Raw genomic sequence first — 15,886 nt, 5'->3', positions numbered from 1 at the left:
CCAGGTATTTCCTCCCTCATGATTCAGAACAATTAAAAAATGAGAAATCCCCTTCCCAACATCTCGTCCCAGCTCACCTGCGTCAAAGCAGGTGAATACGTACAACCTTCCCAGAAATACTGGTCACAAAGAACCCGCCCCGTTCCCACCACTTCAATGAAAGTGCACCCCCCCCCCCAGGCCTGGCCTGCAATCGAACCCACCCCGAGAGCAACAGAAGCAGATGCAGGGGAGAGAGGGGCGGGCCTCGAGTCGGCTGATGTCTAGGATGTGGACCCGGAGCGCACGACCCGGGAGCAGGGCCGCCTGCCTTCATCTGCAATTCAGGTCCACGACTCAACCTCTTTCAGAGATAGGAATCCTGCTGCCGCCAGCGAATTCCCGGGTTACCAGCGCCACGTCCTCCCAGGCCTGGGGTGAGACGGGCTGGAGAGCAGCGGCCCGCCGGAAGGACGGAGGCTCCCAGGCCGCGGGCCCCATGAGGCCCCCGAGGAAGATCTGGGGCGCGTTTGGTTCCGAGCCGTGCAAGGACTCGGAGCTGACCGGCGTCGTCGGGAGCCACCTGACTCTCCGGGCATTTAGACAACTTTTGTTATTAAGAAACTTCCAAGTTGCGTTAGAACACACTTTTCCAGCAGATCGGACTTTTTTTTTTTTTTTTTTTACAAAAGACCAGACACGACTGGGGCGGGGCGCGGCGGGGCGCGGCGGGGCGCGGGCGCCACACACAGAAAGCCCCGAGAGCGCAAAGCAGCGCAGCCGTCGTCTCCCTCCAGAGTTCCACAGAAGAACCAACCCCCGAGCCCGCGCGGGGCCGCTTCCCTCCCTCCGGCCCTCCGCCGTCGACAAAAGAACCCGGTTCCCCTCAGAAGCGCCCCACGCGCCGCCCAGGTGCCGCGGCGGGAAAGGCGCGCCCGGAGCATCCCACCGGCCCCGACGCCGCCTACTCACTGGTTTCGGCATCTTCGGTTCCTGACGGGTTTTCCTTAGTTCCCTGGAAACACGAGTCTGCCGCAGCAGCTGAGACCGCTCTCCGGACCTGGAGGCAGAGGAAAGCCCTTCAGAGCGCACAGCAGCCCGCCGTCGCCCGCCGCCGCCGCCGCCGCCGCGCCCGACACTCGGCGCCCGCCCCGCGCGCCGCTGCTTAAGAACCGGCCGGGCGGGCGCCGGCGTTGAGTCACCGCCCAACCTACAATTACCGCGGGCCGGGCGGGCCCCGCGAGCAGGGGCGGGGCCCCGTGAGGGAGGAGGCGGGGCCGCGCGGGGAGGGGGCGGGGCCCCGCGCTGGAGCCGTGGGCGGCGGGGAGGGGGGCGCGGGGCCCAGCGCGCGGACGCGGAAGCGGGCGGGGCGGCACGCCGAGGTACTCCTCGCACTTCCAGGAAGCCAGCCGGGAGCACCGCAGACACCAAGTTTCACTTTGTGAAGCAACCGTTTGCCCCAGGGCTGAAACCGCAACCGTCAGCCTTTGAGAAACTTTAAAAAAAAAAAAAAAAAAAAGGTCCCCTCTCTAGACGGGCCGGAGGGGCCAGAGGGCCGAGCGAGGCGGGAGGGGCGCGGGCAGCACGCGCGCCCACGGGGTCGAGCTCCGCAGGCACTTCGGGAGGGACACCCCAGGGGACAGAGTCGAAAGAGGAAGGTCTGGAGCAGCAGGGGCGGCCACACCGGTAGGTTCAGCTTCACCTGCCGCTTGTTGGGGCCGAAAAGAGAGAACCAAGGGCCACGGGCCAGACGGGGGACCCCACGGGCCCGGGCTTCGGGGACCCCGAATCTGGCCACAGTGGGGCAAGCCCGGCTTTTCCCGGGGACCACGGGCTCCGGGCTCGCGCGCAGACCCCCCCCACCGCCACCGCGGCCGCCAGGCCAGCCCCGCCACACCTGTAGTCGAATCCCGGCCTCTGTCCCCCCCACCTCGGGACACGAGCCCCTCCGCCCCCCGACCCCGGCCGCGCGGCCGGCTCACCCGCGGCGCCTGCGAAGGACCGCTGCGCTCCCGGCTGTCGGTGAGTCGGTGCAGTGCGCCCGCCGCCCGCACTCCCTTGAGTCCTCCGCGGGGCGGGGTCCCGGGGCCGCGCCCCTCAGCGCCCCGCCCGCCGGACCTGCGAGGTGCTCCCGGCGCGCAAGATGGCTGCGGCCGCTGCCGGCGCCCTGAGGCGCCCCCCGCCCCGCCGCGCCACGCCCACCCCGCCGGCGCCCCCCGCCCGCCGGCCCAGCCCGACTCTAGCCTACCCCACCCGGCGGGGCGCTTGCCGGGGGCCGCGGAGACTCGGGTGGCGTCTCCCGCCGCCTCCCCTTGTTGCCAAGACTTTTCTCTCTTCGCCGCCAGTCCCCTTGCCCTTGCGGAGAACTTGGCCGAATTTGGTTCCGCTGCTGATCGCAGACGTGAGGTGTGAGGGGGCTTGCTCCGCAGTGGACCGGGGCGGGGGCGGGGGCAGTGTAAATAGACCTGGAGGAGCCGGAGGCCACAGAGGGGTGCTGGGCCATTTGAAGGTGGGGCTGCCCCGGTGGTCAGTCCATCTTGTAGTCCTTGCGCCGCGACGAGGCCGGGTTCCCAGAACCCCGGGCCGCTGTGTTTCGGCGCACGTGGCCGGAGCCCCTGCCTTCGGATTCCGTTGAGAAGGACACAAACATAGAAGACGCTCCACGGCTGAACGCTCTACTTAAAGGACACATTGTGGTCCTCAAAGCTCAAAACTATGGTAAAATCTCCAAAGGCAGAGATTCTGGGAATTATTTAAATAATTTTTGCAAATGGTTCTCAAGAGGAATTGCTAAAAGCACGTGTACATCGGGGGCCAGTAGGATCTGTTGCACAGTGATTAAGACAGCTAGCTCTAGGACAGAGGTTCTCCGAGCGTGCTTCCCAGATTGGTAGCCGTGGACCTCACCTGTGAACTTGCAGAGATGAAAATTCACAGGTGCCGACCCAGAATCAGAAACTGGGGCCAGGGCCCAGCGTGTCTCTATCTTGTGCTCCAGATGGTTGTGATGCAGACTAATACTTGAAACTGAGACCAGAGCATCTCCTGACGTCGCTTCCTGGGCTCACCACAAACTCTCCACTTGAGTTGAGGGAGTTACTTCACTAGTTCGTGCTTTCACGTGTGTAAAATGGCGTGATTATGGCACCTATATCACAGGGTCCTTATGAGGATTAGAGGTGATGTATGTAAGATGCCTAGAACAAGGCGTAAGTCTGTCCTGGTACAGAGAATAACCAGCGATTTCCAGCAGAGCAACAAATAAGACTCAGTTTCCCGTTGTGTCTAGCAGCACCTAGGTGGGCTTGTAGGGATTAAATGAGATAATGTGTACAAAGAGCGTAGCACAGCATGGGCCTCCTAGTAATGCCTCGCCTGTGGCAAGGACGGACCACCGATGGGGTGACCCTTGTCAGTAGGCACCTGTGTCCCTCTCTCACCTGCCGGTCCACAGCACTGCAGAGGCCCAGGTGAGGCCCAAGGCCTTTGTCCTGTGTTCTGACAAGTGTGTTCCTTCTGAGAGAGAGACACTGTGAAAAGATACTAACCTACAAGGATAATGGTTCGGTTTGCATGTCACTCCTAGCACACTACCTCCTTATCACTGCATATAGCGTCATTAGCCATTTTTGGTCCCCAACTCTTCTGATAGGGTATGCCTCTAATCTAATTTTTTTTTAATCCTACCCAGTTTATAGCACATTGTCTTTTAAACTAGCTGTTTAAAATAGCAGTGGCCCGAGACCTTCTGGAGCATTCCTGAATTTTACCCTTCAGGAGAAGGCTTAAAAATGAGCTGGCCTGTGGCAGTGTGGTCAAGATGAAAAGACCGCATTCTCAAAACATGTGAATCTACAGTTATCTCAAAAAGCTTAATGAAAAGTCACAAGTTTCAGGAGCAAATAGAGCGAAGTCCGAATTCTGGTTCCAATACTGACCTACCCATCCTTTTGGACAAGTCTCTTAAAGGGACTGACCCCCCCCCCCCACCTCTTCATCTGTAGAATGGACATAATAATATATATTTCATGGTGTTCTTGTGTCACTGAGTTATATAATGGAGCATTTAATTTGGACCTATAGGCACACTTTACTCATGTAAGCTAAAATAGTATAGAGACAGTTTGCATTGGTGTTCCTTATGTGTCTTACTATAAGCATTATAGTTACATGCTATGCTACAGTGTTTTCTTTCCCTGTGAAAACATTCCTGCTGTATCTTATGAGTGTTTTAAGAGGATTTACCAGGGATAATTTATTTTCGCCTGACATTGGGACCTAAATCCCTCCCTTGCCCTCACCTCGCTCCCCAACACATACACAAAGAAGACTGAATCCAAGGCATCTATGAGAACTGCTTAGTACAGTGGTACTGAAGCTTAAGTGTGCACGGGAATCACTCAAGGAGCCACCCCTCCACCATGCCCCTGTCCCCCACCTCCCAACCTCCCCACCTCCGCCCCAAGAACCACAGGCCAGTAAGGCTCAGGTGAACCCTGGGATCTATGGCTTTAACAAGTCCCCACGTGAGTGATACATAGCAACATTTGAGGACAGCTGACTTAGGGTGGATTGGGATCCTGATAAATACTGCTTACCTTGCCTCTCTCTTCATGCTTCTTTTGTGAAGTATTTCCACCTGTATTTGTAAGCCATGGTTTTGTTCCCATTTGATAGTCAATGTCATGGAAGGAAGTAAGAAAACCTAGAGCCAGGAGTCCTGGATACCATTCCCTGCTCTCATTTAACCTAGCTAGCTCCTTGAATTACTCCCTCTCTCCTTATTTCAGGGTTTCCATTTTTCAGCTGGCGGAGGGAAATCATGTGTCTCCCTGTGAATCTGGTGAAAGGCTGTTGGTAAATTGTCTGGAGTTCTCCAGGCGAGGTTATACAGACGTGAGTTGGGGCTGCTCACCGGGTGGCATTAGGGCAGCAAGGACAAGAACATCCAGGTCCCCCGAGGGCAGCCCTCCTGTGAGATCACCCCTGAGCCAGTCTCCACAGTGGTGCCAGGTTATCTCAACCAATAAAAAAAAGTTCACAAATAGTGTGCCGGTCTCTAGCTCTCTTACTTCAACAGAGCGGTCAGTCGCCAATAGGGAAATACATAGGGTACGGTCCCCTTGGACAAACAAGGATTGAGGTTGTTTTTCAAGACTTTGTAACCTTGTGTTAAAATTCAGGACAGTGGGCGAAAGAGCAAAGTGTGACTAAGAATTCAGACGGCCAGACAGGTGGCCACTGCCTTGTGTCTAGAAATAATGTTGAAATGTCTTTGCAGGACAATGAGCTGGAGGTCTCTTGGTACTTACTGTGTTGATGGTACAGCTTATGTAATTTGGATCCACTAAGAATTCCAGCCACTTAGTGTTCTATTTTAGTTTCCTTGGCTTATTTAAAAATTTGCATAAATAACCTTACATGTTTTTATGTAGAAGAGTATTAATGACCACACAACTTTTTGACAAACTCCCTAAAGGCATGGCTTTTTTCTATCATTTTTCTTATCTCTAACCATTTTATGAAGATTTAAAAAAAAATTCTAACTTAAAAGTCATATAACAATGGGGTAGTGGACAGGACCTCAAATATGTATTCTGTTACCCACATTTCACAGAGGAAACAGCCCCACAGAAATTAACTGTCTGCACTCCCGTGGGCACAAACTTCTCTTGTCAGGATGCTAGTGACTTTCATCTTGTTTAATCCAGGGGCCAAACTCTCTGCCTCGTCTTATCCCTCTCCTAAGCAGCCTTCTGCACATGGAATGCTCCCTGGAAGCATACTGTTCTGAGGGTTTGTTTTTATCTCTGTCACTGCTCCAGTACCTTCTCCCTAACCTCCTACCAAGGGTTTAGCCTTTGCCTATGTGCAGTCACTTCCTAGGTCCTGTCATCTGATCCCAAGGTTTACATAACATTTCCAGCCCTGACCTCTCCCCTCGAGCAACAGCTTTATACTTAGTATCTCCAGTACTGGGGAGCTTTTGAAAACTGCCCTTCTCCCAGGCTTCCCCCTTCTCAGCAGACAGCACAAGCAGCCAAGCCCTGCTGCTTGGTCCCACACCTAGAAACTAGCATGAATTCCTCTACGTCCCTTGCCCCCCCACCCCCCTCCTTCAGCCCTCTTGCATCCAATCCAGCAGACCTACCAGCCCCTTCTCAGAAAGTATCAAGTCATGTCACACCCTAGTGCGTGGGTTTCCTTGCCCCTGCTAGATCCACATGCCCCCCCCCACCCCACCTGCACCTGCTGTCAGTCTCCCTGATACTGTGCCCCCCCTGCTCCAGCTGTCCAGCATTTCTGTTCAGTGAACACATCAACCCCATTCCTGCCTTAGGGACCTCACATGTGATGCTCCCTCTGCCTAGAACGCCCTCCCCCCCCATCTCTGACAATACAGCCAAATACTGCCTTCACGGAGAGTACTTCCCAACTTTCTCACATGAAGTGCCACCTCCCAGGTCACTCCTCGCTCCTTCACCTGATTTGCTGGGGTCAGAGCTCTTCACACTCTCGGCTCTGTCTTGCTTGTCTGTGTCTTTATTTTCTGTCTCTGCTACAAGAATCTGTTCATCACTGTGCCCTCCACTGCTCAGATAGTGCCTAGGACCTATTAGATGTTCATTGTGTATTTGTTGAATGAACAAATGAATGAGCCCTGCTAGTTGGTACCGAAGCCAGTGTAGTCAGGGTAGTTTTCTTTCCAGTATAACTTTCCGCTGTGCGCTGGATCACTAACCATGGAAACACCTTGCTTACCTAGATATCAGCTGCCCAAAACACCATGGAAAAACCAGATGGTGGTGGGAGAAAAAATGTTTAAAAAATTCATCTATTTAGAATCTTTCTGTTTTCCCTTTTATTCCAATTTTTGTGGGGGTTCTAACAAATTTGATTAGCTCTTTTCCCAGGACATGAAGGATTAGAAGGGAGGGTGCGAGGTATAGCAGATAGTCTGACAGCAGTAAGATACAGTGCCTGACAGCAGACACAGAACTATTACACAGAACAGACAAGGACAGAAGTAGAGCCGACTAGGGTCACGTAGCCCAGAGACAGATGGCTCTACACTCTTCAGGTCCCGGAGGCCACAGTGTTCATAATAACAGTTTTCTCAGGAAAGGGGCTTACATCTGCTCTGTATTATCAGAAAACATGTCATTTTATAATTTGTAAAAATCAGAAAATGTTCTAATCTTCTAAAAATAATTCAATATACAACTATGTACCCACTCTCCAGATTTAACAAATAGTAATATTTTATCACATTATCTTCAGATCTTTTTAAAAAAAGCAAGCAGAAAAGCCCACCCAGCCCTCGGAGAAGGCCTTATTCTAAGGCTCCTTTGTGTTTCCTCTATGCGTAGTTTAATGTTTTATACGAAAAAATATCCACATATCTGAAAACTGAGTAGCTCCCAAATAAATGAGTCATTGGTAATCAGGTGTTTGGTTGTAGCATATATAAACCATAAACCTTTTTATATCACCATGACATTTTTTCTCTCTCTTTTTGGTTTTTCAAAAGCTAGCTTAATAAAGTGGTTAATGAGCTGGAAATGCCCAGCATGGCAGGATGGTTTCAGCATCTGCATGGAGTGCCATCTATTCAGGTTGTGAGCTCCTTGAAGGTAAGGCTAGAGTCTGCTGGCTTAGTACTCAAGTACCTGGAATGGAACATTGCATGTAATAGGAGCTTAGTTAATATTTATTGGGCTGAATCGAACACAGAGCCCTGTGTGTTTGTAGTGACTATATTATCTCATCGAGCATTGAAATGTCTGGATCCTAGAGATTTGACATGGACACTGAAGATATGGCACTTAAAAAAACAAAACAAAACAAAAACAACCGTTTGCTAACAGGCCAAATTTTTGTAGCAGGTGGTGAGTGTTACCTGACCTGGCTAGAGCTTACTGAATATCTAAAGACTGACTCCAGAATGAACTCATCTTTATAACATCTTGAGCAATGCTTTGGGATGAAACATGGACCACGGACGTCATTCAGCAAATATTTACTGAGCCCCTGCGTCTTGTCATGCCGTGGATTGCAGTGGGGAGCAAGACAGATGAAACCCCTAAAGTTCGCACTTCATAAAATTTGGCCTTTGGCTGTTTGGGGTTTACCAGACTTCCCATGAATTCCCACGAAATTGGCATTGTCCCTCGGCCAGTCTGCAATTCCAAGCCACCTCCTGGGACTAGGTCCTCAACTGACCCCCAATAATTCAATTCAGGAACGCGGGGATGGCTGGGTGTTCGAGTCCAAAGTCAGCTGTAAGATCTGGAGCTGGTCCCAGCTCTGCCGTGATCCGGGATTGCCGGCGCACCGCTTCATACCGTGCTGCGGAGAACACGCTGGTGGGGCAGGCAGCTCAGTGACAAGGGGCGCAGCTAGACGGAAGGAACGGTGGTCACTGGAGAGGCAGGACAGTCTAGAAGACCAGCCACGACCCCTCAGTCTCTACCTGTGGCTGTGGCCATGCTGGAATGTGGGCCTGTTCTGCCACACGTCTCACTTTGAGGGAAAGCTTGAAATCCTGATTTGAACACGCATTTTCCCAATTCTTAAATGTTGGCAGTTAGACTTTTTTTTTCTTTTTCTTCAAAACACTCTGCAAGCCAAACAAAACATGTCTGTAGGCTGAGTGGGTACGTCTGCCGCCGTGTGCCCCACAGACCGGCTTCATCATCTGTGGCACATACACGTTCAGCCCCTGCCAGCAAACATGCCGCTCGGCTCCGCAGTGCTGTCACTCAGACTTGCTCCCGCCCCGCGGGCAACATGGCTGGATGTGGCAGAAGCCAGGCTGTCCCCAGTCTTTGCCACCCAATCTTTCTGTTCTGCACATACATACAGACAGCGCTCCTGGTCACGCTTTCTGTTTGGGGAGCTGTCTGTCACAGCCGACATCTCAAGGTCTTAGACTTAAGGGACGTTCAGGGAAGGGGGTCCCTCGTTTGTGCAGTCCCACTCCCTGGCTGGCCCTGCCTGTGTTGACTGTGGCGGCGCCCACCGAGCAGTATGCCCAGCCCCTGCTCTGCCCTTTCATCCTCTACACACCCACTGAACATTAGAGGAGCTCCTGGCTTTCTGCATATTTCCTTGCCAGAACAGCATGTTTTGGGTCTAGATTGGCCATATCCCACAACCTTGTCGGCCAGCTCCCCTGATCCGCCATCACTATCGCTGCAAAACCTGCTCCGAGAGGCGGCAGAATCAACCCAGCACCCCGTGTGAGTCTCGGGTACAGAGCTGCTGCCATTGCAAGCAGCCTTGTTCTTCGGAAGACGTCTGACCATCCTAGAACACGTTTCTCCTCCTGGACCCACCTCTCACAATGCTGGGACTTTAGGCATGCATCTCCTGAGACTTGCGTTTATTTTGAAATCGTTTTTATGAAAGAAAGCAAAGCAGCCCACCCACAATCAAAAAGCTGTGTTAAGTCTTAGAGTGGAGTTTACTGGGGTTGTCATCCTGCCTTCTGTAGACTTTAGGGTGGGTACTGTCTATCAGAGAGCAATCAAACCTGTAGTAATGCTGACAAGCTGGGTTTGGGGACTCTCCCAAAGCTCAGAATTCTGGTGTTCTCTGTCCTCTGTCCTGTATCCAAAGGCCTGGCCATACATAGCCTTCTATGCCTTGCAACTGAGAACATCCTGTAGCTGAGGAAGATCTTGCTTCCACGTAGAAGATGGAATATTTCCTCCCCCCAAGGGGGCTCCACAAGGGTAATGCATCCGGCCTCTGCTGTCCCCTCCACGGGAGAAGGCCCGATGTGCGCGGACTGGTGCACTCGGAAGGAGGGCTTGTCCCTTTGTGTCTCTATCTCTTGGGACCCAGCCCACCTGCAAGGAGGACAGCTCTGCCCCCTCCAGGCCACACTTGCCGTAGGAAAGGCGATCACTCCCAGCTGGGAGCCCCCTGTGGTGCAGGGCGACCCCCAGCTCATCTAATACTGTGGTTCTGTCTGAGGACTTCCGCCTGCCCTCAGATCTAGGCCGTATTCCCAGCAGCGGCTTTATCACAATAAAGCTCTCAGGTGTTTCTCCGTTTTTTCCACACCAGGTTGGGAAAGGGGAATTATATATTAGGCACCTTCAAACTGTAACAGGGACATCCAGTCTCCCCACCAGGCTGCTCCATGCAAGCTGAAAATCATGGTCATCCCTCAAGTGCCATTTCGGGACCTTGAACTTCCTGCTTGGACTCCCGCTGCACCTCCGGTGAGACAATGAAACCTCTTTTCTTTAACAATTTCAAGACACTCAGCCAGTAAGGCTCCTTATCTGTTTCTGATTGTCTCTGTCTCTGCAATATCAGAGAGTCCCACTGTCTACCGATCAAGCCAGCGAGGTGCCCCTCCACTTGGATATTTAACCGAATTTTTGTCTCTTACTGTCGTGCTCATTCTTTGATCATTAAGTGTGAAGGGTTCTTTATAAATGTAATATATTTGCCGTGGAATTCGGAGGAGCATTTAATCTCTACTCACAATTTTTGCGAACCTTTGTAGCACAGACCTCCGAAAAGGGAAAGCAGCACACTGTGTCATCTGAGAAGGGTCTCTTTGCTGCTAAAATGTGGCAGGCTCGGTGCCCTTCCACGCCTCCTCCCAGCACACCTCCCCTAACCCTCTGTCCCACCTCTCCCACTACCCTCAAGACACCTGTTCCCTCCTGGCTTCTCTCTCTTCTCCATCCGGAATGCCCATCTTCAGCCACTCTATCTTTCCCGTTTTAAAAACACTACTCAGGAATCCAATTTCCCCTAAGTAACGGTTTAGACTCCATTCTAAGTACTGTGCCAACTCTCAAAGCATTTAAGACTAGACTTACTTGGTCCAAAATCTCATGTTTATGGTTAGTTACGTCAAAAAGTATTTTTCATTAGTCTAAGCATTTTAATTGAAGGCAGAAACTTGGTTATGGCTCCTTGAAGACATTTGTCCTTGCTTCCTGCTGTCCAGTTCAGTGTCTGACGCTGGACAGAACTCAATCAACGTTTTCATCCTAACAGTGTGATTGAATGAACCAGGATGTTTTCCTTCCAACTCCCCCACAGCACTAAGAGTTCTTAGCAAACAGTAGCAATTATGGGGGAGCAGAGGGTGACTCACTGAACATTTATCCTTGGAGACCTTTTGCAGAAGATTCTACCTATTGGAACTGAATGGAGCTCTTTATAACTACCCCTTTTTATTCCTATTTTCTGTTTCCTTCTCATCCTAATGTGTTTAATGCATATCTTTGTTTATTTGTATTCTCTGCAAAATGCATATTGTTTTGTGTACACATACTCTTAATTTATATAACTTATGTAAGATTGGGGGGCCTGGCCGGATCAGTCGGTGGAGTGTTCAGCTCTTGATCTCAGGGTTGTAAGTTTGAGCCCCATGTTGGGTGTACAGATGATTTAAAAATAAAATCTTTTAAAAAATGGTATAAGGTGCACCTGGGTGGCTTAGTTGGGTAAGCGTTTGCCTTCAGCTTAAGTCATGGTCCCAGGGTCCTGGGATCGAGCCCCTGCTTCTCCCTCTGCCCCATCCCCTGCTCATTCTCCCTCTCGATCTCTCTTTCTCAAAAAAAAAAAAAAAAAAAAAATCTTTAAAAAATGATATAAGATTATATATCTCCTTTTAATGTATTTTCTTTATGATTATTATCCACCTGTGCTGCTGTAGGTTTCCTCACTCATCATCCTTCTGGTGAGTCTGCATCAGGTGTCACCTGCCCTCTCTCCCAGGTCAGACATTCAGGCTACCCCCACAAATGCCACTAATGTTGCACACAGATTTCTAAGGACCTGAGCATTTCACTGATATGTATAATCATCAGTGAAATCGTTGGGGCCTGGGAAGGTGGTCACATCACTTATTATTTGAACAAGGAGAAGTGAGAGAATGAAAGGCTGCACTATTAATAATTACATCAGGACAAGAGGCATAGACCAAGATGGTCCCAGACACACCAAGATGAGTGGTCACACTAGTCAAAAGTCTAAGTGTGCAGGGGTGCCTCGCTGGAGCAGTCGGTTCAGCGTCTGACTTTTGATTTTGGCTCAGGTCGTGATCTCAGGGTCGTGAGATCGAGTCCCGTGTGGGGGCTCTGTGCTCAGTGTGGAGTCTGCTTGGGATACTCTCTCTCCCTCTCCCTCTGCCCCTCCCACTTGAGCTCTCTCTCTCTCAAACAAATAAATAAATCTTTAGAAAAATGGTCTAAGTCTGTATCAATTGACTAAGGGAGAGTCATACTCTCACACCGGTACCCCTCCGCGACAGGGCACGGGGATCCCACAGCTTCACATCCAACTACCCTTACTTACGTCATGGTGCCATGACGACACCTACAAATAACCTCATTATTGCTTTAATCTGCGTTCCTCTGATCACTAACATATTTGAGTAGTTCTTCTGTGCTGCTGGCCTTTTGGATTTCCTACTTCAGAAATCTTCCTTTCTCTTGCCTGCTTTTGTTGGGGTTTCCTTGTTGTTTGCCAGAGTTTCCCACATTTTTCTACAAATCCCCTGCCAGTCATTGCGAATACATTCACCATCAGCTGCATTAATCTTGCATGTGGTGTTCTTTCTAATTGAATCCATCAATGATTTGCCTGATAGTTTTATGTCCTTAATATTCACTGTTTGAAGTATTCAATATTTGAAGTATTTTCTTTCCCTAGTTCAGAAAAACATTCCTTTCATTTTCCCCCATTAAATTTTTTAGTTTTACCCCATGTAGGTCTTTATTTCCCCAGAAATGTAATTCACCCTTATGTGCAATTAAGTGTGGGTGCAATTTTACTTTTTTTTCCCATACGGCGAGACACTTTCCCCAGCTCCTTCACTTTAACATCCATTCTTTCCCCATCGTTTGGTGACGTCACCTCTATCAGGCATGAAGTTGCCGTGTGCACCTGGGTCTGACTGCTGGGTGGTCTGTGTGTGTTGACATCTTACTGCCTGTGGCTCCGCAGTCAGCGTAACCTAATATCCGGCAGGGCCAATTTCTCTTCGGTATTCCTTTTTGTTCAGCGTGGAACTTTACGAGATCTCATTATATAAACAAGTGGATCTCAGAAAGATCTCTGCTGGGACATGTCCAGAGCAGGCTTTGTGGCTCCACTTGATTTTTTTTTTTTTTTTTTTAAGATGTACTTATTTATTTGAGAGAGGGAGAGAGCATGCGTGCGTGAACAAGGAGAGGGAGAATCTTTTTTTTTTTTTTTTAAGATTTTATTCATTTATTTGACAGAGAGAGAGATCACAAGTAGGCAGAAAGGCAGGCAGAGAGAGAGGGGGAAGCAGGCTCCCTGCCACGCAGAGAGCCCTATGTGGGGCTCGATCCCAGGACCCTGAGATCATGACCCGAGCCGAAAGCAGAGGCTTAACCCACTGAGCCACCCAGGCGCCCCGAGAAGGAGAATCTTAAGTCAACTCCACACTGAGCACTGCCTGCCGTCGGGCTCTATCTCACGACCCTGAGATCATGACCTGAGCCAAAATCAAGAGTCACATGCTTAACTGACTGAACCACCCAGGTGCCCCAGATAATTTTATAAAATTTTGTTTTATTTTTTAAGTTATCTCTACATCCAAAGTGGAGCTTGAACTCATAACCCCGAGATCAAGAGTCACACTCTCTACCGACTGAGCCAGCGAGGTCCCCCTCCACTTGGATATTTAACCGAATTTTTGTCTCTTACTGTCATGCTCATTGTTTGATCATTAAATGTGAAGGGTTCTTTATAAATGCAATATATTTGTTGTGGAATTTGGAGGAGCATTTAATCTCTACTCACTTACAATTTTTGCGAACCTTTGTAGCACAGACCTATGAAAAGGGAAAGCAGCACACTGTGTCATCTGAGAAGGGTCCCTTTGCTGCTAAAATGTGGCAGGCTCAGTGCTTGGCTTGCCTGCTGTGTGGGTAGCTGGGAGAGCAGCCTGGCCTCCTCCACATCCAGGTACTCGGGGAGTCAGTGGTACAAGAAACCTTGCTTCTGCTCCAAGGCTCTGCCAGGCAGGTCGCAGGTCAGATTGCCCCCGAAGGTGCTCAGTGCCCGCTTGGCAGTCAGATTGGCTGTAAATATCTACATCACCCGCAGCTGCTTCACTCCCTCCCATCCACACCCTCCGGACTCTGCTAGATGATTCCACTCATACCCGCCCCTTCTTTTCCCATCCTGACTCCCACTTCTATTTCCGCAGTCTGGTTTCCAGCCCATTTCTCCCCCAGCGAGAGTTCCTTGGCCCACAATAGCCCTCTGCCAGTCCCCAGGCTGTGTATGGACCCAGCACCCCAGGTCTGGGTGCTGCGACACGCATCAGGGCAGTCCAGCTGGCTTTGGGCTTCCACTTCTCATTTCCATGTCGCACCCAGATCTGGTTATGCATATCACTGGTCTGTATTTTCTCAGCCATGTCAGTAAGTGCCAGTCCTCTGCAAGGCACTAGTTTTATTTTCTGAGTCTGCGTGCCTGCCAGGTAACCCCCTTCTCCAGGTATCCCAGACCCTTGAGAACCTGGGTGATGCCTCATTCTTTGATTCTTCCTCCAAGTAATTAGTCTGGGGTGAGGATCTACTACTCACCATTTCCCCACGTGCCGACCACCAGGAACTTTAACAGTCCTGGGCCCCACATTGACTCTCCCCAGTCGCTCTGAGGGGCAGGTGTTCACAGATCAGTGTCATGGGGGACGAAGCTAAAGCTTGGAGGTGAAGTCCTCAAGGCGGATGGCCAAGAGGCTGCAGAGCCAGGACTGAAGCCAGACTATGAAACAGCAAAACCCTCACTACCCCTCTGCATCTCAGAGCCGATCCCCCACCCCCATCACCTGTCCTGCTGTCATCTGTATCTAAAATGGGGCCAACCTACTTTGAGGGGCTCAGTACCTTTGTCCTGGACAATCCCAGTAATCTTCACCTTGTTGCCTTTTTATCTGTTCGTTAGTCAAAAAATACGCATGAAGGCCCAGTTCCTGCCAGACACAGCTTTCACATGGTCTACTTTTTAGTTCAACATTGACACAACAGCTAGAGTTCTGGCTTGGATCATGTCACACTCCTGCTCACAAACGTCCAGGGCTCTAGCTCACGGGATGGGCTGCTGGAGTGGCCGGAAAGAACTGGGACCTGGAATCAGGCCATCTGTGGGGCCAGCGAGGCAGGCCCAGCTGGGCAGAGGGCACAGCCAGGCAGCTCAGTGGGAGTGACCATGGGTGGAAAGTCCTGGAAGGAGTTACCAGAGTCAGGGAAGGTTCAAGGCCCAGATGCCAGAGGAAGGACTCGGGTCCCAGGGTGGGGGGGTCCTGCAAATGAATGGAGAGCCCTGCCCAGACCGGACTATGACAGCGAACAGCACCATGAGACTGGGGAGCAGGGTAGTGTCATTATGAAAGCAAGCAGAAAAGAGGTAGACTGTGTCCTGTCCAGCAGAGTAAATCTGCTCTGGGGCAAGATGGGTCCTGGGCCTGGAGGAGACACCTTGGACTCCTTATTGAAGAGGGGGTGCCCGATGAGACTGGGGACAGAAGGCCTGATGACCCCCCCTCCCTGCTGCACTGAAACGTGCCTTTTGCCCCCCAGGGCTGGTGGGAAGCTCCTCCCCTCTGCCCCAGCTTGTGTGTTTGCGCGGCCCCAGGTGTGCTCCTCAGCGTCTCTGTCCCACCTCTTCACTTCCTGAAGCCTACTTACCCTTTAAGACTAAGTGCAAAGGCAACACACTTTTTTAATACCCCTTTCCATGTCTTCCCAGTCTGTTTTTCTATACAACAGACTAATTCTTATAATACTTCCTGTACATCTCTATTAAAACACTCTTCATTTAACCTGGTTTAATAGCTTCCTGGGGCTCCCATAACTAAGTGTCACATGCTTGGTGGCTTGAAACAACAGAAATT

General features: G+C 50.9%; 1 protein-coding gene and 1 long non-coding RNA gene across 3 annotated transcripts in view; one reads left to right on the top strand and one right to left on the bottom strand.

The window, feature by feature from the left end:
* Positions 1-2,085, bottom strand: part of EZR (ezrin) — a 48,624-nt gene extending 46,539 nt beyond the window's left edge. The window contains exons 1-2 of the mRNA XM_059176639.1: positions 1,962-2,085; positions 952-1,039 (exon numbers count right to left, since the gene is read on the bottom strand). Coding sequence (XP_059032622.1) covers positions 952-963 — 12 coding nt within the window. The 5' untranslated portion in view covers positions 964-1,039; positions 1,962-2,085. The remainder of the gene's footprint in view (positions 1-951; positions 1,040-1,961) is intronic.
* Positions 2,086-2,144: 59 nt separating this feature from the next.
* Positions 2,145-13,741, top strand: LOC131833416 (uncharacterized). 2 transcript variants are annotated; one of them, XR_009354450.1, is made up of 2 exons: positions 2,145-7,613; positions 10,054-13,741. It is a non-coding gene; the product is annotated as an uncharacterized LOC131833416 (long non-coding RNA). The 2 variants fall into 2 exon arrangements; XR_009354449.1 differs by having other exon boundaries at positions 7,863-13,741.
* Positions 13,742-15,886: the final 2,145 nt, after the last annotated feature.

The sequence above is a fragment of the Mustela lutreola genome, chromosome 6 (genome assembly GCF_030435805.1).
Source record: "Mustela lutreola isolate mMusLut2 chromosome 6, mMusLut2.pri, whole genome shotgun sequence".
Taxonomy (NCBI): Eukaryota; Metazoa; Chordata; class Mammalia; order Carnivora; family Mustelidae; genus Mustela; species Mustela lutreola.
This window is presented reverse-complemented; position numbering and strand designations above follow the sequence as displayed.